This window comes from Scophthalmus maximus, chromosome 18, assembly GCF_022379125.1.
Source record: "Scophthalmus maximus strain ysfricsl-2021 chromosome 18, ASM2237912v1, whole genome shotgun sequence".
In the NCBI taxonomy this organism is placed as follows: domain Eukaryota; kingdom Metazoa; phylum Chordata; class Actinopteri; order Pleuronectiformes; family Scophthalmidae; genus Scophthalmus; species Scophthalmus maximus.
Window position 1 is genome coordinate 3,438,276 of NC_061532.1, and position 27,516 is coordinate 3,465,791.

The 27,516-nt window shown below is 46.9% G+C and overlaps 1 protein-coding gene across 4 annotated transcripts in view; it reads left to right on the forward strand.

Annotated features, from left to right (window-relative positions):
* bach2b (BTB and CNC homology 1, basic leucine zipper transcription factor 2b) overlaps positions 1–27,516 on the forward strand; it is a 91,542-nt gene that overhangs the window by 32,194 nt on the left and 31,832 nt on the right. Inside the window, exon 1 of one of the 4 annotated variants that reach the window (XM_035616650.2) lies at positions 6,596–6,961. The exons of 2 other annotated variants lie outside the window; for them this stretch is intronic. In XM_035616650.2, the coding sequence (XP_035472543.2) occupies positions 6,935–6,961 (27 nt within the window). In that variant the 5' untranslated portion in view covers positions 6,596–6,934. Of the gene's footprint in view, positions 1–6,595; positions 6,962–17,249; positions 17,426–27,516 lie in introns of those variants that run through there. One more of the 4 variants, XM_035616653.2, reaches the window with a different exon arrangement.

The following is a 27,516-nucleotide window of genomic DNA, read 5'->3' on the forward strand; positions in this document are numbered from 1 at the left end:
TTTCAAATTTAAAGAAGAGATTTGTCGTGAGAATTAGTTGTATCAACTGACTTATCTCAACATTTTTAGTCGTATCGCCCCGCATCATATTTGGTATGCCCGTATCGAGATCTGCAGCGCAACTACGGCTGTCAAATAAATGTTGAGGAGCAAGTGAAAAAAGTCAGTACTTTTCGGTAAAGCGGCTCAGAATTTAAATGAATTTCGGGGGAATGGAGTACGCTGGAAGTGGAATTATTCACTGCCAGTGTGAAACAAAAAGTATATTTTTACAGTGTACTCCCTGTACAACTTATGGACTTATGGAGTATTATGTTTGGAAAAGTGGCACAATAATGCAAATGTGTCAGTGGGTGGTTGACTAAAAATCCTTTCCCACGGTGTGATTCATTTTCTATTGTTATATCAGTGTATAAAATTCAAATGAACCAGATTTGATTATTTAAAAAAGACTAGACATCTCACCACACTGACTCAGTTCTCCTTCACATCCGGTGTTAAAGTGAAACAGTGTCGCTCACTGATTTGCCCAAAGAGATCTAAAGGGAGCATCTACCGAGCTATAAACCTTATACTTATTGTTATCGTCAGCATTAGTGAGTTTGACGTGTTCTTATCGTGACCAAAGTCAAACTGCTATAGAAACAACTTTTACATGAATGAAACAGTCACTAGTGACTTCACAGATTTAGTTTTGACAGAATAAGTCTTCTACAACTGCAAATGAGCACAAATCTATATATATATATATATATATGTCCCTTGTGATACATTAAGAAACTTTTGCTGGTCATGCATCAGTACTTTTACTGCAGTAACATTTTAAAAGCCGGGCCAAACTACAAAAATAATACCACACACTGAAATTATTCTTCATGAGCGACTCTTCTGTTTTTGGGGGGGGGGGGGGGGCAAAGCGATCATGTGTTTGCCTTGTGGCGCACTGACATTAAATAATGTGATGTATCAATAGATGCTTTGCTTTTCTTTTTTTTTTTTTTCACTAAATGCCAATACAGTTAGTCATCACGCTATGAATGAAAGCAGTGTCATGCCCACTTCCCTCAGCGGAGGAAGATATCCTGCTGTCAGGGATGTGATACAGTCTGACTTCGTGAATACGTTCAAAACCCCTGTACATTTTCCTGTGTGGAAACAATGAGGGGTAGAAAGCGCAGCCTACATTTCCACTGATTTGATTTCCCCCCCCCCCCCCTCGGCCTGGAGGGTTACAGTGGGCGAATCAGATTTTCCACTTACTGTAAAGCTCCTGGCGGCTGAAGGCTCTCTGTCGGTGCTCGCGTGGCGGCGCCTGTGAGGTTTTTGCTGCGCTCGTTGCGTCGAACGAGCGCAGGTGCCGTCGCGCGGCCGCACACTGCGCCGCGATGCTTCCTGGTGAGCGGCTCGCATCGCTCTCGGTGAAAGCGGCCGCCTCGGCTCCACGAGCACCGGCCTGCGTCGCCTGGATTTTTCCGCCGTCGCTCCAAAACCAGGAGGCGGGAAAAGCCGCGTGACTGTGCGGTGTACGACTGGAGGATCTCGGCCATATTGACGCGGCTCTGATCGATACACCATGAGCGGAGGGTGCAGGGGATTTGGGGTTGGGGGGGGGACGGGGGGACGACGGTGTTCTCGCTCAGTTTCTCTCAAAGTGCGTGGGAGTGAGTGAGAGAAAAGAAGAGCTCTTGTTTGTTGTTGCTCACCAGCGCTCCAGGCTGAGATCAGACCAAATCAATAGCAGGGATAACGTGGAGATGAGGAGGGTGACATCAATATCGGGCGCTGGAGGCACAGCAGCAGCGTGTTTCTCGCCTCTCCCCCGCCCTGCCCCGCCCCGCCCGGCCCCCGAGCTGCGTACACAGTGGCTCCCCAGGGAGGAAGGAACTCATTGACGGGTCCCCTCAGCCTCCCGCCTCTGTGCAGTGCTGGGCCTCCTGTACTCAGCCACCGCACCAGCAGTGTGTGTGTGTGTGTGTGTGTGTGGGGGGGGGGGGGACCCTATACCCGCTGGTCAACAGAGGACGATGGAGACCTGGTCAATAGGCGGTTGAGTTCAATCACGTCTCGGCGGTCCGAGACACCGAATGCGCCCTTCCCCTCCGCCCCGACGTCTTTTTATTGGATGGTGAAATAAATCACTCCTGGTTCTCCCGGGGCCGTTCATGTGGGTGAGTGAGTGCTCGTCCGTGTGGAAGTTTAAGGGTTTTCACTGATGCCTGATGCCTGGGAATCTGTGTTGGTACAAAACAGAACGTCCACGCTGTAACGAGGGAAATTAAGTGGCACCTCTTCTTATGAACCGAATCCACCCATTAAGCTGCAAGAGGGGAAGTATTCTTTTACTTTTTTTCGACTATTTATTGCAAATCCATTACACATTTACACACTGGAGACCATGGATTTAGTTGTCAGCGCCACGCAATGATTTTTCTCCTAAAGGAATAAGTCTTCCGGGGACGGCACAGTCAGTCACTTAGTCGTTCCAATATCTCCCATTCAATGGATTGCCATGACATTCATGGTCTCAGTGGAAGAACATTGGTGATCACTTCATTTCCCTAGTAGCTCCACCATAGGATTGATTTCTGATTATTATTTTTTTAAAACAAACCTCTTTCCGGTAAAATGTCTCGACGAACATCAGATGGATTGCCATGACATTTGTTTCAGACATTCATGATGCCAACAGGTCAAGGTTTCGACTCAACAAGTGACATATCTCGACATGCACTCGATCGATTTTGGAATAAATGTTTGGTTCAAACAGTTATGATCTCCACAGGATGTATTGGTGACCCTCTGACCCTTCACCTATCGACGTTTTCGTTTTGTGACCAGTAGGTTAATATTCCGTGGCAAATGTGGCATTGAAGTAAACTCTTAATGTTCATCACAAAATCTGGCTTTAACAGCAGAGGGAACAACGGTGTTTAGTCCAGATTAAAGGATACCAGACGTCTTTTCAAATAGCCGCCCACAAAATCCCCGATCTAGTATGAAACTGATTGTGTCACTTGCCTCACCGCGTCATCATTTTTCCCTCTGCGCTCACGGCTCGCTTGTTGATGGTTTAATACCTGACCTGGTCTGCTCTGCCCCCCCCCCCCCCCCCCCGTCCCGTGGTTTCATGCAGCAGCAGAACAGTTAGAAATGATAAGAATCCTCATCTTTTCTCCCGATAAGGAAACAGACAGGACGCATGAGTTTGCCACCGCCGGTCTCATTCTGGTCACCTCGATAGAGAGAGAGACTCGAGCCGATGCGGTTTACATAACTGCTGCTCTTCACTGATCTGCCGATGAAGCCTCTCTCAGAGTGAAGAGGGGAAGAGTGTCACTTTGAATGAGCGATGCAGGATTGTAATTATTTTTGTTCCTAGGGGTTTTTGTAAAATGAATTCAGTTTTCCCTTTTAGATGTTGTTTAGTTCTGTTTTATACAATTGAAAATTGAATATAATTTATGGGCTTTGGGAACTGTTGATGTTCATTGTTTTGTCACTATTTATTTAATGCTTTTGAAGAGAAGACGACTCATCAGTTATTGAAGGGGAAAGAACCCACTATGTGCACATCCACATTGTACTTTTTAAGACAGTAAATGTAAATAGATTTATGTAAATTAGATTTGACAAAAACTATATCCACTCACTAGCTTCTTCCCGAAATGTGGCGCAAACTCGATGGTCTGAGAAGGACAGTGAGGTGCAGCTTCAAACTCAGTTGAAAAAAAATAAAAGGTATTCATTCCGGACATATTATACCGTGGTTGTCAATGGACTGAGATTTCTCGGAATACTCTGGTTCACCTTGTCTGAATCCAAGCTGATATTTTCAGAGGGGCAGGTGATCTGGACACAGAAACAAAGAAAAAGCTTCGCCTTCGCTGAGCCTTTTTTCGATTCGGCACTTGCCATTTAACAATGCGCGTTTCTTTTGACCTGCAGACGAGCGGAGTGGATGAATGAGCTGCGCTGGCGTGACTCAGGTGGTCACACAGGCGGGGGGGGGGGGGGGGGGGGGGGGGGGGGGGGGAGCAGTTGACCTCAGGAAACCATGGGTACGGTTTTCTCACCTCAGTATTTACTGCAACATCAGGGTTTATTCACAGTAGCGTTTTTTTTCTTCATGTTTTTATTGCAGAAATAAATGTCACCAGGCGGCGAGTTCAGGAGTTATTTATTGTGTCAAGACACAAACAGTCCCTGAGAGTCATTCATGCAGCCCTGAGATGTACTATACGGCTTGTGGAACATTTTCTGACTCATTCCAGGCTTCCTCCTTCATAATATGACTCAGAGGCACAGGGTGAAAGAAAAAAAGAAAATGTGTGCGTGCGTGCGTCAGAGACAGAGCTAATGCAAGCTTTCTGCTCTAAAATTATGTAATCAGATTACAAATGAATGGGTAACTGGACTTTCTATAAGTTTGTGATTACATTTTTTTTGATTCTTGCCCTTTTTTGGGGTAGCATCTTCATGGATGAATGCACTTATTGTAAGTCGCTTTGGACAAAAGCGTCGGCTAAAGGAATTTACTGTGAAGACGTTAATGTACTGCAGCTGCTCCTCAAGAATCACCGTACGCCAGAGTGCGTCGTCGTGTCGCCGCCCTGTACCTGCCATACGAGACTTTTTGAGTATGAAGAAAAACTGTGATTGTGTCAAATGCACGATAGATTTTAAAAAAACTCACCGCTTGCAAAAAAACAAAAAACAACATTTCAACCAGAACACTTTGACAAATGACGAGTCCAGTGAGAGAGTCTCCCGCTGTGGTGAGCTCGTCTCCTCTGGGGACAGTTTGTCACGTCATGGCATAGGAAAGAACACAGATGGAACTGTTAACGCTCACGTAAATGTAAGATTCGAATACATTTTTCTTTCTTTGAGAGCGCCGCCATTCGCTTGTTTGTTGAATGCCTCTCGAGGTTTGTACCCGCCGAGGGGGAAGGGAGGATTGTGCAGACCTTTTGGGAAAAATTCTTGGGAGGCGCGGCACACACGGCCCCAAATGAACCAGTTAACTCCATCTGCAGAGCGATGCTCGTTTCATTTGTTCACTAGAAGAAAGACTAGAAGACCAGTCAGAGAGTGCAGACCTCTGCCAAGGCCCATGTCAAACAACATACACCAGAGGGGGGAAGAAAAAAACATTGAATTCTTAGTAAATGATCCAGATCTGTAATGTTTGCTGCCGGTCGGCTCCGTACTTGTGTGATCCTGCTGACTAATGAACTGGACAATTAGGATGAGGTGATCTGAAATGACTTTAAAGTTGGCCATCTGTTTTTCCCGTCAAAGTGTCATTTCTTTCTTCTTCTGCAGCGACCTGCCCTTTTCTTGTTCTACAGGCACGGACCAATGAGCGGCGAGCTCTTGACCACGAGCCGGTTTGTGCGGTGGCCCTGTTGGCTCGCAGCACTGCGACATTCAAAAAAAACCATTCAAATAAACCAAACACAAGCAAATTAAGAAAACATCTCCGTCAATTTGATTCACAAGCAGAGCATTTCGAAAAAACGCGCCGCAAAGACCACAACAAATAAAGCAAAAGCGCTGCAAATGCACCACAACGAAACAGAAGTGTTTCCAGAGGACACTTAATAGTGATGCACAGCTTTGACACATTGTTGTTGCAATGTTAAAATAAATCAAAATCACGTACTTTTTTATCTCATTTACCAACGCCACAGTGTCAGAAAGAGAATAATAGCGCTGTGAGTCAAAATCCGTGGCAAAAACAAGCGTGTCCAAACGTGTGCATCATTTGAAAGTGTCCTCTGGGAACACTTCTGGTTCGTTGCGGTCTATTTGCAACGCTTTTCTTAACGTGTTGTGTTGCGGTGTTTGCGTCGCGGTTTTCTTAATGCTGCACATGTGTTGTCAAATTGATGAATATGTTTTTCTTGTTTGTGTTTCCTTAAGTCGCAGTGCTGTGAGCTCTCAGGGCCACCGTAGGTTTGTATCAGAAACGTGCGAAAATCTTTCAAGGCAGTAACATTTTTAACCCCGTCTTAAAGGAAGAAGACTAGTTCAGACCAAAAGAGACTGCAGACAGTTTTGCTTTTAGAATTTAAAGAATTAGCACAAACAGGTCTAATGGCCCTCTTCAAATGCCAAACTGACCTGTTTGCTCATGCTCAGTAACCCCCCCCCCACACACACACACACACAAACACACAGACATTTCATACGTGGGCATAAACATGCGTGTCCCCGCACCGCTTCATTTCTGTGGGAATGGGGAAGTGAAATTGAGTCCAAATGCCCCTACCACCTCCCACTCCCACCGCCTCCATGTTCATCGGTGCAGTGCAGCGTGTATGTGCACTGTGCGTGCGTGCGTGCGTATGATTGTGGAAGAATGGGAGGGGATGCGTGCCCTGCGGCGACCCCCCGGTTGCTTTGTGTGCGCTTTGTTTACGAGTCTCCTCTTTAGACCTTTCCACCGCTCCTCCCACCCATCCCCCCCCCCGCCGCCGCAGAGAGTTTGTTGTGACGAGCAACTGCTTGAACCAAGATCACGACAGTCGCACAGGATGTGGAAGAGTTCTGAAAGAGTCAGCTCGTCACATATACCACGCAGCGCTATCAGTTACGGCCGTGGTCGTGTTTTTACGGTGCCGAGTGCGACTGTGATTGTTGTTTTCTGAATCACAAGCAGGGAACCATGTTCAGAGTCCAACATTCGGAGTCGAAACGTGCAGCTTAGTCAGGTTAGTTGACGTCAGCCCTTCCCTCGAATAACCCTCAGCCGGTGCAGGGCTGGTGAACGGACCATGACTCACGCTGGGTTGTTGCCCCGACAGGTGGAGTCTGGCCTCCGGAGCTTTCTTACGAGCTCAGCAAGCCTCAGAGGTGAGAAGAGTTCACCGACTGAGATGAGCGAGGGCCAGAGGCCCCGTTGAGCCGCGCTAGTAAACTATGCTGGAAAATGTTGAGAAGCTGCAGTTACTGCGAGGTAAGGCATTGCTCTCTGCATAGTTAGTGTCATATATTCTTTAAGAACAAAGATGCACTCTACAATCTTATACTATCCCAGAATTGTTTTCATTAACTGACGGTTTTCATCTAAAATACAATGCAAGTCTCAAGTCTCGTAGCAGTCTAGCAAGTCTAATTCTCTCCTTTAATTGTATTTTTAACCAGGTTGGGGTAAAAGTTTTGAGACTGAAAGACTTGTATAGTTGATAGGCTCTGGTCTGAATCTGTGGATGTGTCTGTAGACTTTGACTCGCTTACGTTTGGTTGGTTGGTTGGTTCGATTACTTTACAAAAGTGGACCAAAATGTAACACTACCACCGAAGAAAGTAAATCCTGGGAGCAGGTTCCTGTGTTCTGGACTAGAAAATCTCAGTGAAACATTGCCATGCAATTCAACCTAGTGTGGTTGCTACTACTACTACTACTACTACTACTACTACTACTACTACTACTACTACGCAGGCTACTAGGTCTTGTGTATTCTTCCACGTCCCAGAATGCAAAGTGCACCTGGCTGCAGAAGATCACATCACGTGCCCGCCACAAAGGAGCAGCTCTAAGGTACATTCCGGTCCCGGAGCAGCTTTTGGTCCTCCCCCGATTAGCGTGTTCACACCTTCCCAAACGAAGAGTTGGACTTCAACTGGACTTAAGGAGTAGGCGTAAACACGCCCTACGCCACTTCGGTAACGTTGGTGTGTCAGTTATGACATATGGGCCAAGCTTTTTGCACAGTGTATGTCTTGGCAGTGGAATGAAACGGCAGGAATGATCCAGTGTGAAACGGTCCTCCTTGTCTTGAACTGAATCCAGTTCCACCTAAACCAGTTTGCCAACATTCTCTTAGGATCCAGAAGTGGAAATGTTTTGCTTACCGAGCTGAGTAAAAGTCAAAACAGGCAACCCAATACCTCAGAAAAAACAGTTCATGACTGTCCAAGTCTCCTGCGGTCAGACATGATGGATGAATTTTCCTGTTTGCGTTGGTAGGCGACAGGACTTTTGAGACTTTAGGTGTTGAACACATAGAAAGTTTCAAAGTCAGAATCGTGGTAAGTGGACAGAATTTAATCGCCTGTATACTCTCCTCGCAGACCCTCATAGATCCAACATCCTGCGCAACGTGTCTGGCGTGATTCGATACCGTCGACTGGCGGCGTTTGACTGGATGCTATTCACAGATGTACAGAGGCCGAGGCAGATTTGTGTCAGCGGTTACCTAGGCTGCAAGACAATGACCGGCTTTACATTAGGACGACGAAGGGCAGCCTGAACGGGGTCGGATACCTGCTCCAGACATGTGGAACAGCACCCGTTCCTCAACCCCTTGGAAAATGAAATCACCTGCGATCACATCAGCCCCTTTACGCACGCGCCTTATCTCATTGGAGTGGAGAGTCTCTGCAATCTGTGAAACCCCCTTTTTCTGCGCGCGTCTTCTTCTGCTGCACGAGCGTCTGCACACGCCTTCTGTAGTATTGATGACGACTTGGCCTTGATTTAACGCTTTTGCTATTCGCTGTTTGCTGGCTGGTTGTTTATGAATTTAAAAATGAAGACAATGTATGAATATCCAGATGGAATGATGGGAAAAAAGGTCCCAGGTCCCAGTGTGATGCTTAAAAGCTATAGAAGGGCAAGAGGTTTAGGACCCGCCCCTTTATGTTAATATCTGCAGGATTCCACACAGTTGGGGGAGTTCCTGATAGATTTCCGTGGGGGTGGGGTTAATGCGTCCTGTGTGTGTGTGCGTGGTCATGTCTGTGCCCACCCACCTCAGCAGATTAGCTGCTCAGTTAATGCTTAGCAGAGCAGAATGTCCGGGGTCGACATCCAGCAGTTATGAAAGAAATGAATCGGACGCTCTCCGAACCTGTTGTTTTTTAAACACCTGTCGCATGGTCGCTGTCCCAGAAATGCTCTCATGTTCCACAATGTGTATTCATCACTTTTCATGACTGTGACTGCTCGATGCAGAGATACATCTTTTTTGTCTTGTCATAATGGAAATGTGTATGGCGAAAAATAATGAAAGATGGAACATAAACATAGTAATATGTGTCTCGAAGATGAAGCGGTTTTATGTTTATTTTTGTCGTCTGGCTAGTCTGGGCCATAATAAATCCACCGAAGGATTAGGCGGTTAAAAATAGCCTCTTATGATAGGGGACTTAGTGCACAGTCTGAACCGTAAACAAGCAAATGGCAATCTCTCGCTGGCCCTGTCTGCCAGCGTTTCAGGGAGTAATTTGTGGTGTGCAGGCAGGCTGACCCCGGTCAGGAAACTGCGGCAGGATACAGAAGAGCCATTTAGCCCTGTGTGGAGCTCGAGAAAGGGCCTCCGCGCCGGCCACGTCCACGTCCACCTTGTGGCAGCTGCGCGGCCGCAGGCGAGCTAAAACGCTTAGGACACTCGAGCGGAGATGTGCATCAATCACGGCCTCCAGGAACACCGTGCCACCGGAAAAAGCCAGTGTCCTCCCGCAGACCGCCGCCCGGCACGCCGCTTCAGCCGGTGCCGTCCCTCGTCCGCAAATAGCAACAGCCTGTGTCTGTGTTTTTCTCCGGCCAGGCGTCGCGCAGGGGCTGATCCGAGGAGGAGGCAGGCTCCCTCGGTCAGTCGGTGTAATTGTATGCGCTGCACTTGGTGAAAGGGGCAGAGGAGGGTGACCCTTTGGTACACAGAGCAGCGACCCCAGGTGTCTCATCCACCTGTAGTGCCCGCCACAGAGTCATGTCGTCCAGCTGGTGGACTAAACTGAAGATGTTATGAGGGAGAGACAAAGCACTTGAAGGATCCTGAGCAGAAAAGTCAGTAACGCCAAATATGGCAGTTGCATGACACATGTCACAAACATTTTATACCTTATCTCGAGGCAAATTCACCAAACTTGCTTTTAAGGTTCAGCGATAATCTCCCCTCATTCATTCATAGACCTTTTCTCTTTAGCCTCAATTAACTGCCCGAGGGCATTGCCAAGATGACTAAAAGGACTCTTAAATCTTAAATTCGGGGTACCAACTGATGAATATTGTCACCATCCATTAATCCCTCATTTTCTTTCTCTTTTTTTCTCGTCTAATATCTGTCTCTTTCGCCGTTGAAGGCTCTACATGCCCACTGAGCTCTAACCCTGTCTGTTGTCTGTTTGACGCGTTGCTAATATGGAAATCATTGATTAGCTTTAAAGGGGAAACGGAACACCTCCCCGGTGACTGATGGGAAATTGGTTCCCAATCTGAAGCACTGCCACTTGAAATAAGCCATTTGTATATGAGTAAGATGAACTCCCCTTTGATTGCCTGGGGAATAAACCCCGGAGCGGGAAAAGAAAACAGAAAAAAATCCTCCTGTCGCTCTTTTCGCGTTTGCTCCGAAAGGGAGATTTACACGCAGGAAAGGTTATCTATCATAATTAGGCGACGGATAGATATGAACATTCAGTTTGGCATCACGCTCCTCTTGCTGCTCTCGGCCACGACGACACTAACAAGTGGCAGCACAATGCTCCTCTGCACGCTCCAGCTGCAGAGTCACTGAACAGGCCGGACTGCAGTGAGTGAGGAATTGATTTATAATTTCATTTTCAAACCATCATATTGAGCGTTTCTCCTCAAGTCACTGTCCTGAAACCTTTCTTTGATTTGAGACTCTATTTTTGTGTGTGTGTGTGCGCGCGTGTTTTGTGTGGGCGAAACCGTAAATCACGTCAGAAGAGGATCAATGTGTGTCAACGAAGAGTCCAGCTCTGACTTGCTCTGCGTTGCCTATAGATACGGTGCTTGGAGCTGATTATTGGATTAGTCATTTCCAGCCGTGATGGAAAAATCAATCGCGCGCCGCTCGTGAAAATTGTGTATTCCGCCGCGTCCGCGCCGCCATGTGCCGCGGTCTGGGTGTACAGTGTGTGGCGTGACTTCAGGCTTCCCACCGCAGTGACTCGCACGGAGGCACCTGTTGCCTCCTTGCCCTCGGGCGCTCGCCCTCCTTGAACTGCAGTCGCACGTTTTAGTTCGGTTTTTTGAGTAGTAACAAGCAAAGGAACACCTCTGGAGCCAAATGATTATCCCCAGTGAATAGTGCTCCAATAGCTCTTCTTCCACTCGTCTTCCCGCTTTCAGGCATGTGTCAGAATGCTGTTTGACCAATTTTAAAAGGTGTCAGCTTTGAATGCAGATTTAATGCAGCAGTTGGGAACAGCAGGAATGAATTTACCTTTCGCTCATGCACAACACAGATTTACTGGCTCCCTGCTCCCTGACCTTTCACCTTTTCCGAGATTTTGGATTTTACCCTCCCATTTTCTGGTCTTCAACGGAATCTCCATGCGGAAGCAGCGGGGATGATGAAGGGAACACAGAGACAGAGGCTGTCATCCGTCTATTATTTACTGGCGAGGACATGCTGACCACTTTTCTCAATTAATCCGATTTAATTAGAGCCTGTCCCGCACAAAGTTTGAATGGACTGTGTGTGGGTGACGGGTGCACCAAAATCAAACACAGTTAAATCCTTGCTTCTTGAAGAATGGAGCTGTGCCGCTTGGTCTGAATGGGTTAGTGTTAGACCAATGAAATCTCTATGACTATTGGTGTTACAAGATCATGGCAAAGCAATGCACAGGCTTGCCATCATTTCATAATTTGCCTGCTTTTTTTTTTGTTACCCTCAATTTTTGTTAAGTGTTCAACAAACAGGACAACATTTGTTAAGTCGTGCACATTTTTTTTGGACTCTGGACAGAGCCAAGCTCTATTCCCTTGCAGGGAGCAGATTACGTCATGGTTGTTTCACATAATCCTGAACGTGGCAACACGAACTTTAGTAGCAGATCCCAACAGATCCGTCATCATGTGAAAGCGCGCGGCAAACGTGAATAATCGGATTGCAGCACCGTGTTTTACAGATTGCTCTAATGGCTGCATGACACAGCTGGCCCGCCCATGTCAAAACAAATCACTGCAGGATTGATCCAAGCCCAATAATTACATAGGGAGGACTTTATGACTGAGCGCTCCGCTTTCTGTTTTTAACTGCCAGCAAATGACGGGGGAGGACAAAAGTTCGGTCGCTGGAAAAAGTGGAGTCACGGGTTGTGCAATGAAAAACAGGAAAAATGCCCCCCCCACCACAAGATGGTTAACATGCCGCCTCCAATGTGCTGCGCGTAGCAATGTACGTATCAGTCAACTTGTATTTCGTTTCTTTCAAAGCCCGGAGCGAGTGGTGAAAACCGAACGACGCCTCAAACGTGACGCGCGCCGCTCGCGGCTGATGCAGGTCCTCCTCCCTGCGCACATCTCCACTGGGACTTGTGACGCTCGGGCGTGCGGAGGGGTCCGATCAATAAACACTACACTTTCTCTTTCTCTCGCTCTGAGTCATCTCAGGCTGCTGCCCAAAAGCCACCAAACCACAGTCTGTGTCACATCTGCGCACACTCGAAACCGTAACCTTTTATTCTGTGCCCTCGCACTCGATCGCAGGCAGCCGGCGCTTGTGTTGGCGTATACTCTGACGGCTATGATACACTCTCTCTCTCTACCAGATAATGTCATATACACTAAAGATATATTGTAAATTGTGTCCGTATATATATATATATATATATATATATATATATATATTTTTAGCAGCAATAACAGTTACTACCTTTTGTACAAAACACAACTTTGCTGAATATTATCACACCAGAGACCAGAGGCAACAAAAGCCGTCTACTTAAATTAGGGGAAAGATGGCGCTCGTGCTCGACTGTAAATAAACTTTGTAAATGTTGCGTCTGAAGTCACCGTGGACTTTTTGTGTGTTGAACCAGGCCACAGCCTCTCCCTGCCATTCACTCGGTGCTGTGACAGTCTATGAATATAACCATAAAAAAAAATGTTTAACAGCAGTCAGAATCTGAATCTGGAAATTGCGCCAACCAAGAATATGAAATATAGACAGGCCTTAAATTATAATAAATAGAAATATAGAACATAAATGTGAAGTATGTAAAAGAATGGGTGCATTCTACTGTTTCTTGTGAGAAACAGATAGATTATCCCTGAATTCTTTACTGCCACTTTCAGTGTCGGTGTATTTGCGACTAGTCAAAGAGGCCTATGTCAATTAACAACACATCCTCATGATGCCGTCAGAAAACACAATCCTGTCACGTTTACGTTTTCCCACAAAACATATTTGCACGTTGCAGTTGAACACATTATCAATCAGTCATTTTATAGCAGACAGGATTGTCTTTTGTGAAGCCAGCCAAGTCAGTTTGATTTTGTGTGGCCCACGACTACTAGGCCACGCAGCATGTGTCACCGTACGCCGCGGAAGATCCAGATGTATGAAGGGGGAGAGAAGTACACTGTCAGACTACAGCGAGGACACACACTGAGCGACAGTGGCTGCCGCGCACCGCGGGGTCACCGGTGCTGATCTGTTGCCGGTACTGAGGGACGGGCTCTGACACCGGAGACCACACTGCCTGTCCTCCATCGCGTGTTGTCATAGCCGTGGGCTGGCAATAGCTACAGCCAGGCAAAAAGCTGCGCCATCATCACAACCCGTCTGTAACTATGCGCTGGGAGCTTTCACCATGAAACAGTAATCACGCTTTGGGTACCGGCAGTAAACATTTGAGAAAGGCTCATGAAATACGGGGACGGGAGCGTTTGAAGATCAGTTCAGTGCCAAAACCAGCGCGTTCGCTTTTCATAAAGGTTTTTTTCACGAAGCAACATTAACTTCCTCATACAAGACATGTACTATAGAATATTTGTTGTATGTGAATACTTCAGTGCTGTGACTTCATGTTTGACCGACTTGGTGTGTGTGTTGTGATCCTTTCGTGTTTTGGGCAACATGTTCACACAGCAGAGAACTGTCATTTAACAATATGATGCTGCAATGTGTGTGTGTGTGTGTGTGTGTGTTTTCACCCTCACATCACTTCCCTAATTATCTCCCTCACTCTCCGGGTCGCACTGCTGCCAGCGGGTCGTCCAACCAATGAGATTTATTGTGGAGATTCATTGTTTTGAGATCACATAACTTAATTAACCGTGATTACGTACAGTATGCATATTGTATTCTCCTCCTTAATTCACGTCTGGAACTGTGTGATGTGGAGCCCCTTGCACGCACGTAGCGTGATATGACGTAAGTTGTGATGAGCCACTCTCTGTAAGCGTTCAGGTGTCATGTGCCAGGTGCCACGTGTTTGATTTGGATGCCCTTGATTCACCCGGCGCCCTCTAGGAGAACCCATGCCTAACACTGGTATGGCTGTTCTCTGGCTCGGTGATGTGAGCGAGCGTCTAGCTCAGCCTCAAGTGTTGGAACATGTGAACGTGTCGCCGCCTCCCCTCCTCCTCCCCTCATGCCCCCTCACGCCCCCTCACGATGGCATCGCCGCACGTGTGGTAAACTGACAGAAGCGACTGTTCAGCACATACCGGCATTTGCGCCGCCTGAATGATGTTTAGCCTTTTCATGGGAGCTGTCTGATTACCTTGTGGAGGGTCTCCGAGATACAGTAGACACACTCACCAGACCCTGTCTGCACTCCAAGTCACATGTCGTCATAAAATGTAAAAATAAAAATAAACGATTTGCAGTTTCCATGCATGGGAGGGATTGAGTTCTCTGATTCCAGTAATTCAAGTAGTTAAGTAGTAGTTAGGTAATTCGTCTGACAGCCTCCTCTCTGTGTCTGATATTTCAGCTCATATGACACTTGAGGCAGTAAGAAGATGGACTGTCAGGTCCTGGATTTCATGGATCCACTTAGTGCCATGTAACCAAGATTCTACCAGGGACAGGAATTGGGCTGGAGGACGCACAGGAGGCCGCTGTTTGTTTCCCCCTGGTTAAAGCTTGAAAGTCATCATTATTTCTTTTTATCCAATCACTGGTCCACAACAGTAACCGTGTGTTCATCATGGTAACCATGATGGTGAAGGTCCTCTAACCCCTTAAAGCTACAGTGTGTAATATTTAGAAGAACTTGTTCACGGAAATTGAATACATTGTCCATAACTACCTCACCTGCAACAAAGAACCGATGTTTTTCGGTCAACTTTGAATGAGTGAAATACAGTTACATGAGGTGGACCCGATGTCCGTGTAAGTCGCCATGTTTGCTGCGTCGTGTTGAATAGGGTAATTGCACAAAACAGTCCAAAATACGTCGCATTCGCCTTGAATTTCCAGCGCTGCCGGAAACTGGGAATGGAATTAGCGGTGCGCCACCATGAAGTGTCCCCTGTCGGGTGCTCCGTTGGTTGCCATTTGCCGCCAGAAAAGTACATAAATTACACACTGGGGCTTGAAGGAAGTTTTAACCAGAGCCACGATCTTTTTATAAACCAAATCCAGTTGTTTTTGTGCCTTAGCCGCTTTCACCATGGCTGCCTGCTGAATCGGTGGCACATCATGCTGCATCAATCGCGCTATGGGTGTCGGGGTTTTCCACGTGGCAGTTTTCAGATCGAGTCCAAGCTTTTCATCAGCTCGAAGCCCAGACGGAGTTACAGTGCTAAAGAAAATCCCCTGGTGAAATGTCACTTTTTGGCAAAAGAATGGATAAACGAAAGTGAGAGTGAAAGCAGATAAATAGTTTTATCACTTAGCACACTTTCTATACAACTACTGACTGGCCATCAGTGTGAGTGTGCACATATTCACTGGATAACTCTATATAATCTCGTTATCACTCTTGCGCTGCAAGAAGTTGAAAAAATAGCGCTCTTGATCATTTTCTTAGCCCGGTCAGGTTGTAACGCTTTCTCCATGCTGCCTCTTTGCCCAAGTCTCTGCAGATGAAGAGACGCGGATCTCAGTCAGTCATTTACCTGCTGCATTTCCAAGAAGCTTGTCCACCGAGGGGCCACATGCTCCTGCAAATTGGATTTCCAAATGGTTCTTTCAGTCGATGTTGTGTCTGTGGCCTTTTGATCTTGCCGGGATATTTACACCACCGCTCCAGTTTTCACATCTTTGCATGTTGCTACGACGACGTCACGAAGCGTTCTCAAAACTTTAAGATGTCGCACATATGAGACAAGTGTGAAAAAGCTGCCTTTCTTTGCCATATCGACAGACTTAGTACCCTCCAGCCCACTCACCCATACACACGTGATCACACACACACACACACACACACACACACGTACACACATGCTCCATTGGCTTTTGCACACACACCCACGCGCACACATGCATGCCTACAGACGTGGCTTTTGCAGGTTTTTCACGTGGGCGATGCCTCTGTGTCAACTCCTTCCTGTGGAGACTTTCCACTCTTTTTTTTTTGTTGTTTTTCCATGAGAGCTCTGAGCGTGAGCTTTTCGTCAAAATGACTGTTACCTTTTTTTTTCATTCATGCACCAAACCCCGCCCCCCCAAAAAAAAAATCCAGGCCTGGTCACACTCATGCTCAGCAGCCCCTTGGCCTGCCCATCATTGGCCTAATTAGTGCAAGATCTGCCCCTTCCCCGGCTGCCGCTGGAGAACACTCCATTTATCCCAATCCAATCCCTCAAAGGCCGCCCTCCCTCTTGGCACCGGTTGGGGGGGGCGGGTTTGTTTCCACCGTCACGTGGTTATTTTCTACTCGCAGACTTGAGGGTGTCTGAAAAACACCCAACATTGTTTCCTCGTTGCTTCAGCCAATCGCACAGGAAGAGGTTTAGACACATGGAGGTGTGCAGGTGTATCTTGTCAGCGTGAATGTCAAGCATGAGATGTCTTGTCAAACATTCGTCGTCCTTGTTGTTCTTCTGTGGTGACCCGGGTGCCTGCCCTGCAGCATTGTGGTACATTGACATTGGAGGCTGAAGCTGCGTCCGATGCGAAATGTCCAAACTCTTTTTTAAATTCGCACGCAGTAAAGATGTTCTTCACGTGTGTTTATATTTGTTCTCAGACGCGCCGAGGATGGGAATAAATGGTGACAAGTGAGTCGCCGTATCATGTGAGGACCAAGACGGCACGGAGGAGGCGCAGCGCTGCCTCAGACATTTGAAACATCGAGCGCGGTCTATAGATAACCCCAGTGTTTCTATCACATGTGCAGCGTGTTACCATATAAGACAGCAATATGACTCACCCAGCTCACTGACCTACTATGTGGGAAGTCATGATTCATGCAAGCTGCATTTAAGCAGGCAGGGTCCAAAAATACTCTGGTATGCCATCGCACATGCAAAACTACCACACACACACACACACACACACACACACACACACACACACACACACACACACACACACACACACACACACACACACACACATACCTCACTTGCTCAGTCATACTCACCACCCACAGACACTGATAGGCTAGATCCTGTCAGTAACCTACAGTGAGAGACATTAGAAAGTTGTCAAGAGCAAAGACTGGAATAACAAGATGACTGGATCTGTGCTGAGGCCTTTCTGAGGTAATGCCAATGTGTGCTGCCAGCTGATGCTTTCGCTGCTTGATTTACACTGTTTTGTGGCGCCGTGTCGAAGGCAAACGGAAATAAAAGTAAGGCCTAAGTCTTTTGCAACAGGTAGCTCCGGTGAAACCGCCTGCATTTCAGAGATCTAAATGTCTTTTTTGGGGGGGGGGGGGGGGGGGGGGGGGGGGGCGACAGGATGCCTAACTTTGCTTATGAGGAGAAGAAAAAAACGGATTTGGCCGCTTAGGGACTGTCTCTGTTGTTTGTCTTGATTTTGCTCTGAGAGGTGAGCTTTAGTCAGCAACATGCATCTACACACAGCAGATCTCGCGAGCATTGTTATGTTAGACACAGCTGCAAGGCACCGCCGTGACACCAGGTTGTGAAGCCACGCTGTGGAGACCTGTCCTCAGTCACTTGGTTACGTGAGCTGAGCGTTTCCATTGTTTTGCTCTTCAGATGTTATTCAAGGCAGTCAAAGACTTTCCCCCCCCCCCCCCCCCCCCCCCCCCCCCCCCCCCCCCCCCCCCCCCCCCCCCCCCCCCCCCCCCCCCCCCCCCCCCCCCCCCCCCCCCCCCCCCCCCCCCCCCCCCCCCCCCCCCCCCCCCCCCCCCCCCCCCCCCCCCCCCCCCCCCCCCCCGACTTGATTTTTTCCTTATGTCGAAGAGACAAGCCTCAATGCGTTTTCAATGCAGATGTTGGCTGCTCTGATAATGACTTTCTCAGTGTGTATTCCAGCTGTCTCTGCACGGCTTGTGCTCCGAACTAATTGTTTCTTTTAGGAGGTAAATCTCTGGCGGTGGTTTGAGTATTGATTCACGTGGCTGAGGTCACTGCCCGGACCTTTCTATCGCCCGGGAGATGAAGTAGCTCTGGTGTTAATTAGGGCCGACTGCGGATAGATGCAGGTTTGTGCTGCAGCACGCCAAGTGCATTCTGGGCCGTACAGAGCCCTGTCTCTCTCGGCCAGGCTCTCAGCCAGGAGCACCGTGGGACGGTCTGCAGCTTGGTTGCACCCAGGGGAGGGGCAACCTGACCCAGGTTACTCCAGTCACCTGACCATGCCAGTCCCGCGTGTTCGCTAAGGACGTGACACTCATGTCGTCCAGAGCAGTGTCCTTCTTCTGGACACACACTTTTTTTTTAGATCCAGGGCAACGCGTCGAGAGTTCCGGCCGAATCTCTGGTCCGCAAGTACCTCCTCTGTGTCGGGGGATTGATGCGGCGTTGTCTTTGCACCCGGTCCTCCAATCGAAGCACAGGGAGACAGCATTGATTTCTCCCCAGAGTGAAAAGCACTTGATCCATTTGCAGATGAACTAGAGCATGGTGAGTCTGGTTGCAGCCTGAAATGACACTGTGTCACCCAGGTCTGGTTTTACAGCAAAACGCAGCCAGAAAAAAAAACCCTATCCCATTTTGCACATACAACCCGAGTGATGCAGCAATAGAGGTTTTATGATCAAGAGAGGACCTGTGCTTTGGGATCAAAGCAAAAGGTTCCCGTCGTTGCACAGTTGACGGAATTCAGATATCTTTTTTCCGCCCAATCAAAACATGGCAAAGAAGCACACTCGTCGTGCTCGTGACATTCCTCCGCGTGTAATCGGCAGAGACCGGCGAGCATCGGCTGCGCGTCTCCGAGGTGGCTGCCTTGCACATATTATCTCAGGATCAATATTAGCAACCCGGTGACCTTCTGAAAAAAGCCGTTTAGCTTATCAGCAGCGTGGAGAATGAGGAGCCACCGCCATGGATGTTAGTGAAGCCCCTGCGGTGCCGGAAAGTCCCACAAACACTGCGAGCGTTCAATCGTGCCTTACGCTCTGGAGCGGAGGAATTCACTTCAGGGACGGCGTCAGCGCGCGGATGATGTCCTTTGTCTGAATGAAACATCCACATTCGTCCGTCTGAATCCAAGGTGTGAGGAAACGAGTTGAACTGAACTCAATTTCACTTGGTTCTCTTTTTTCTTGTGTGTTATTGGATGCATTAGTCAGTTGCCTCCTGAGTTACTGATTCTTTGTTTTGCAATGCAGAGACACACCAGCCTTCCTTCCTCTTTCTGTCAGAGATCATTTATTTGTGTTTCAGCAGTGTTTGCTGAACGCTGACCATAAATCCTTCTCTGGGTGCATGATGTAGGCCGAGCAGGATGTTTGGCCTGTGACAGCAACAGTTGCAGATGAAAACCACTCAGGGAAATTAGAAAATGTAGTGTGTGGTTTTTTTTCTTCTCATCAGGAGCACGTCTTGATGACAGTGCACATTTAACAGGTTTTTTGCAACACTGTCAAAAAAGCCACAGAGGTCATATAGTTGTGTCAGCAAGGCAACCAGTCAATCCTGCCGAAGTTACAACATAACAGAAATAACCATGAAGCAGTTTTTGCATGAGCAGTGATGATTATTTCTGGAGAGTTTTAATTTAATTTCAAGAACACTGATCAGCCACATCATTAACACAGGTAGCCATTTCTTTCTCTTTTTTTTGAAAGGAATGAAGAGGGGGTGTAGTTGCATAATAGCCAGGGAGACATTTGAAGCATATGATGAGCTCTCGGTCTGACTCAATCCTCATTTGCATTTTCTATTACAGCCAGATAGAGTAATCCCTGTTTAATCAATCCCTGTGCCGGATATCCCCGTCCAGTGCTCCAAATGAACCATTAACATGTTTCTGATGATCTCTGCAGTTTGTCCACCATGTGTATGATTAGCACTGCATTTTTTTAATATGAAAGGAGGCCCCCTATGGTCCAAAACAAAGGTGCGATGCACAGTACTGCATGCCTGGAGATGCACGTTTTCATTATCGACATTATCATACCATCTTAAATATGGACTGGAATGTTTATTTCAACCGTGTAAACTGAAAAACCTTCACAGCGAGTCAGAACACAGCGACTCCACGACTACTTCACAGATGCCACTTTAAAACCTAACAGCCAATAAAGCCTTTATATTTTGGATTTAATATTTATTTAATCAGACAGTCTCATTTGGATTAGGATCTCTTTTTCAAGAGAGACTTGAGATCAAGAAACATTCATAAAACAACAACCAACAACAACACAACCATACAACAACAACAAGGAATAACAAACAGTTATAAATAATCATAAAAAACACTCGATAATAAAGTTTAAAAATGTCCAAGGGGAACGTATGACTCTAGCCTAGGGAAGTTAAGTTACCAGTTCAGCCGACATGAGTGTGTAAGTGAGGGATATTCAAGGTTAAGTAATTACTGGATGTTGTAATGATGCTGGACTGAGATTATTAAACGCACTTAAGTCTAATTTCTGGAGGGGATATGACAAGGATGATCTAATGAAAAGATGCTACTAGTCTCATTATGTGAAATGGTATCAGGCTAATGCAATGCACTTAACCTGTTGTGTTTGCTCTTCTATCTATTGGCATATGTGTAGCACAATCACAGATCAAAAAGTAGAAACAGAAATTTGATAATAAAGCAATAAAGCGCCAGACTTTTTGCAGAGAGTGTAAGTAAAAATTTCACACTGTCGTGTTCGCGCAAGTGCATCCCGATCATTAGGCAATTTTTGGGCTCGGTTAGTCTCTCTTCCCGCGCCTCACCTTCACTTTCCCGTGAAGCAATCCATGTCACCATGTTCCGAAGATGGTCTGTAGTTATTTGACTAACAAAACAATGAAATGAATTCTACCTATAACCACAATGGCTAACGCAGTATCTTTGGGTGCGGTACCATGGCAACGCCATGCTGTGTGTATTGTAGGCAACTCTAAACTTGTTACCAGTTCAAGACAGTTTGAGCTTGAACTGTTTAAACAGTGAGAAACACAAACTCTGCAGGCAGCAATGAATCACGTGAAGCACTGAAACACAGTTAGACGAGAAATCAAATACTATACTGTACTATTCATCGGCATGAAGGCATGATTCATTTGACCAGTGTAGTTGGTCTGCAGCTCTGCAAAGTACATACAAAACCAAGCGCATCCAAACCCAAGCCCAGAGATTTAGAAGGGAAAATGGCCCACACCAAAAAACAAAACAAAACCTGAGCTTTCCTGGGATCCCCTGGGTTCAGGTTGGGCTGCACAACTCCAATCCATCCTCTCTCATTCATTATTTTTTTCTGCACTTTTCTCGTGTCAGCTGCCCGACTTAATTGAAGTGCGTTACTCACATAAAAGATGTTCATTCATATGGACTGAGTGAAAGAATGTGCTCAGTACATGTTATGGCAACCTGCCCAACATTGTCACAATGACTGATCTGAGGGTATGAGGAAGCATATAGTTTCACTGCAGGAAATGAAACCTCTGCACATTGTATTGAAAACTTTGTAGTATGTCTTATGTGGCTTAAAAGGCTTATTTGTTCTGCTTGCAAACACAGACATAAAGCATGGCAACCTACCCTCTTACATTTACATTTACTAACCATTATCGTCATCACCATCATCCGTGCTGACATTTGCCACCTTGTGCGGCTGCAAGGGCATTCGATACCGTGGCTTAATTTGATAATTCCAATTAAAACCATGTTCCCACTGAGTGTAATTACAGTCATCTGGCAGAAGTCCTCCCCACTAATTTTTGCACAGTGACACAGTGTACATGTACGTCTCCCTCTGACTGTACTGGCTCAGTGGATAATGTTATTAGCCTGTAGCAGCAGCAGTTGAGACTAACCTTGTTTGCTACAAGGAGCCACAGTGCATTTGTAATTCGTCACAGTCATGCTGGGTAGATGCTCCATGGGTCAAAATCGTTACCCACAACCTGAGGGATGTTCAAAATTGTTGTCCCCACGGTGACTTGTGCTTTAAACTGTAAGTCAGTTCAGTGATTTTGTTACCCACAGCAGGTCGTAGTTTTGCGGCAGGTGGTCACGAACGTGCTCCGTTGGCCTCGTGCCGCTCCGCGCTGAAACCAGGGCCTACCTTCTCGAGGCACACATCTGTCACGACGTGATGGGGAACATTATCAGATATGTTAATGAATCAATAAGTGATGGAACAGAAAACAATTCACCAAGGAAATATCCGTGTTGATGCTGCCGCCGAACAACATTTCTTAGAAGTTCGTGTTAAGAAATGGAGCAGTTTCTTCGAAAGCATAAAGCCATTTTTATTTCAGCTTGGGCCTAGTTTTTGTTTCCTAGACCACTGTTTCAATTGGTATTTAAAGATATCATCATATCATCAACATCGCCACAAGAAATGCCACATGAAACACCATCGGTCAGATGATCAATCCAAACTTATTTGGGACAAAAGAAAGTTGCTAAATGGTGGTAATGAAGGCTGTATTGCACACAGAAAATGGTGTGCAATACAGACTATAACCATAGACTAAATAAATGGACATAGCCTGTATCCTCTGGAATGACCAGCAGAGGGCGACTCCACTAGTTGCATAAAGAAGAAGTCAACTTCTACAGATGTCTATGAGAGTCACTTGATTTATAACGTCAGTAAATATTTTCCTAGGGCATCATGATGTAGTACAGCATGGTGGTCACGTAGTAAATTATGGTCTCATTTGGAGTCAAATGGACGATAAAACATTGGGCAAACGTGGGTACCGTGGGATTGAAAGCTAGAACCATCCAATGGTTGCAGGTCGCAGGTGTTGGTGGACGTGCAGGTTCCTCCAAATATGGCTACTTCTGGCGCTTGCCAAAATGCTTCAGGACGGCAGTTAATAACCAGTGGGTGGCATTGGCGATTGTGTCAGAGGTCTTTCTATTGTCACTTTCCTCAACAATGACAGGAGTGAGCGTGTGTCACAACGAAAAGATAAGACCCAAGTCAACAGAACAATCTCCTCTCAAGGTCCACTGATAGTCTTGCTCTGGACCTTTTGTCTGTATCATACAGACATTTGAACAATAACAAGAGATTTCCCACCGCCCGTAGACTTGTTTACCTGTTTGTCTTTTTGCGGCTTGTTGGCAAAGATTTGCAGAAGTTATGGATTGCCTCCATGATGTGCAAAATAGCGTCGCGCTGGAAAAGGGGTAAAAAAATATGTCACCCTCACCCTAACAATGGCGCTGCAGCCGATAAATATCTGTGACCTCTGCAGAGTCATTTGACCTGGGAATCAATGCGGATTGTAGCCCCTCCCACTGAACTCAAAAGCCTGATGTTAGTAAGCGTTGGTGGGATATTCCTCCGCTGTGAAAGAGGGCAGGGTTTGGACCTTGCGTGAGGGGTTGCTTTGTCACCATTGCCTGTTGCCTGTCGTTGTCTGTTGTCTGTTATTATTGTAAGCAAGTTGTGTCTTATTTTCTGAGCAAGTGGACTGGAGATTGGTCTGTCACCTGTCGTTCCCAAGGTCAGGAATCGACTGTTATAACTATAATCACGCTTCAGCGTTCCTCTTCATGTGTCCATCTCTGTCTTGCATTGATAGCCCTGGGTGTTCGTGGAAACGTCCTCAGACTGCCTCCAAACTGTGCGACCGGTGACTCTGATGAAACATAGTGATTCAAGGAGGCCGGCCGATGTCTGCTGATGCTCGACTGCAGCCGAATTTTGAATCTGGTTCTGTTTTTCTGCATGTCGAACAGGCAAATCCCACAGTTACCGAGTACTCGCAGAGGTGCTCAGTTTTTCTATTTGCCAGAAGCACGCAGAAAATTGGAAGCCTTCGCTTCAAGGAGGAATGGCATAGCAAACCATGTTAAGAGAATTTGTGCCGTTATCGATAAGCATGTAGAAAACTCAAGGAGGTCATTTCTCTAGGAATCTGTTGAAGAACTCCATGAAAAAACGGAATATGTTTTATTTCTTTTGAGAGGAGTGATCATGACCCTGCCACCGGGGGCTCTGTCATGGCCCAGCCCCGCCTCTTCCTTCCAAACGCACTGCACGTCATTCTGCTGAGGCCCAGTGAGGGGCTGGGGCACACATCACAGACCACATTATGATACTCAGTCACACATTACCACCCCTCCTACTTAAAATCCCCTAACCTAAGCCATATTAAATATGATAGTGTCAGGCCAAAGCTGACTCAACCATCATGCTGGTTGTCCTCATGACTGGTTCTATGTTTTGTTTTTTTATCTTCTTTGTAAATGCTAACATTGTCTTGGTCCACAGAGTTAGTTTTACTCTTGTGATGAACTGATGCATGAAAATAAAGCCAGACTAAGGCTAAAAAGATTTTTTTCTGACCCCCCCCCCCCCCCCCGAGGGATTCTGAGCTGCGTTTCCATGGCAATAATCAGTGACACTGCTGATACGGAAAAAAAGAAGGAAAGCATGGCACAGAGTTTGTCTTGTGTGTCTGTGCGCGTGTGTGTGTGTGTGTGCGTGTGCGTGCGTAAGGAAATAATGTGACAGTGAGCCCGTAGACATATTCTCATTTCTGCTCCCTCCACACATCAGGAAAATCGTCCTTGTAACGGTTTAATTCCTCCAGGAGGCACAAGTTCGCCTCGCAGCTTGAAGTGATGAAACAATTACTCGCCCAATTAATCCATCAGCATAGCATTGCTTCAGATAATGGACTGATGGTTACTGTAGGTAATTATCAAGCAAAATAAAAGCCAAATATTACTCCTGAGGATTATTATATAAATGATATAATCAAATTCAGTTTATACATTAAATATCTTTGGGTAATGGACTGTTGCTGTGGGGAAATTGTCATGTTTTTCATGTTTTTTTTGGGTTTTTTAATCTTTATCTCCTCAGAATGAATTGTATGTATTCATGTGTTTCCTTAGTGAGAGTGGAAAGCTGGAGTCATGCGACGATTAGCTCCGCATACATGTTGCACATTTTCCAATTATAGAGCTTTAGGGATGTTGGCTGGGTAGCTGCTTCCCCAACCGAGCTGACCACATCCTGACTCCAGCTCCGTGCCTCACACACTGACATTCAACTTCCCATCCCTGTCTTAGAAAGTAAGATTTAAAAGAACGTAAGATTTGGACAGTGAACGATCATCTTGGTCATGATACGCGGCGCAGCGGGTACAGCAGTCGTTCGCACACGGCGGCTGTGATGATGACGACGGTCGAAACGTAAGGGTCACACCGGATGTTACCTGCAAGCTCCTCCTCGCGCAACCTCGGTACGCTTTTGGCACGCTGCCGCTTTGCGTGGTGCGCCGTGGCTCCGCAAGCATAATTGCTGTAATGGTGAGTGCAGAGCTAATGGGTCTCCTGCCACATTAGTCTTCATCTGCTTCCCTCAGATCAGCAGGCTCTCTCCTCGAGAAGCCTGCCGTCCAAACCCTGAAGTCAGCTCTGCCCGCCGCCGGAGTGTAGTCATCTACATCAAGCTGCACTTTTGATCCGTACGCGTAAATGTTTGACGCCCACCAGAAGGTTGGCGGCGTCAGTGTTTGCCACGGCTAAAAGAGCTGCCATCAACAACCGACCCAGCCAGTTTAAAAAAAAGAAAAATGGAAATAAATAAAGAAACCTTTTGCATCAATCAGCACTTCCAATCAGAAATGCTGCCACAGCCTGCTATTTGATGACGTGTGTGTCTGGGTATGTGTCTGTGTTTATGAGTATGTACGCGTTGGTAAAGGAATATGCTTGCAAAGTGTGTGTGTGTGTGTGTGTGTGTGCGCGCGCGCCATGTGTTTGTGTCATCCTTGCATTTTTCCTCCCACTGCAACAAACCATCTCAAGTCCAAGTGAAGGGTAGAAATAGCATGTTTGGATTGCTCCGAACCTCGCAACCGCATCTGGAAACATTATTCTTGGAAGGCGGGTCATTATCCGAGGAAGCCAGCGGAGAAATGTTTGGTGGATATAAGCAAAATGCACAACGGTTGGAACCAGCCAGAACCGCAGGAGAGGTCTGGACTGACACAGTTGTTCCACAACAGCCCCCACAGCAGACTGGGAGCTGCGGCGGCAGCGGCAGACTGCTCCAGTCAAAATCATTATCACAACTTGTCACTGGTAAACAACTGGATCTACAAAACGGCCTGATGTTACGGGACTTTAGAAGCAATTTGTGGTGGAGTGTAGCCTCGCACAGCCAGAGCGTTCGCTTCCCTCGCTGCGGTCTGGGCTCAGTGTTCGTTCGCCTGTCAGGCGTCATTCCTGCTGGAGGGGAAGTGCTCTCCCCATGCCGAGACGACAGCATGGCCCCTTCTTGCACCTGATTGGACAAGAAGCGCAGCTCGCCGGGCCGGTGGAGGTCCCCGCCTTCTGATTTGCGAAAAAAAAAAGCGCTGATCGTTCTGGAGAAATGGTCTCAACTGTCACCCGGAATCGGTTTTATCGATTGGGGACGATCGAGTTGTTTCCCGGGGTCAGGAGTAGGCCATGCAGTCGCCCGGTCGTTTGCATATTTTCAACTGGTTCATAGGTGGTCGTGACATTTGAGAGATTTGAGAGAAACACTCAGTCAGTGGATGTCTCCCAGATGTTTTCCTCGCAGGAAAAAAAAAGAGACTTTTCGTGAGATCTGTCTCGACTGACTCACGGCCCAAAAAACCCCTGCTCAACTCTGGCAGAGTGGACCCGCGCGGTCGGTCACACAAGGAATAAACTCTTCGAGGAGACTTGAATTTGTGCCATCCACGGTCTGTTGTCATGCTTTCCCTCCTTAACATTCCGTCTGATCGTCTGCTCTCATGGGGATTAAGAATGAAGATATATAACGTGATGTCATCACGTTCAGGATGTGGTCAGGAATGACATATTCTTCCATCTCGTGTTCATCTCCCTGCATTTGCATGGGGACTTTTGACTCCACGTACGCTATTTTGAATATCCATATTTCATACCACATCGATTTGCCCATGTGAGTTTAGTCAGATGCCCTACGTGTTGCATCACTCTCAGGCTGCATCCTCATTACTGCGTTTTCGGTTTACACCTGCCGCCCACACTGCTCCGAAGTTTCCAAGTGGAGAAGTTTGGAAAAACTGCTCGCCCTGTTTCAGTTTAAAAACTCTGAGGCTGCATCGTAGTCTGGACGAGCAGCAACAGACATTTTGGAAATAAAGTACTTACTTACGTACTAGTACTAGTATTTAGTAGTTCCATCTCGACATCTAGTTTCACCTCGGCGGCCCGAGAGAAGAAATCCCCGCTCCTACTTTTTTTCTAT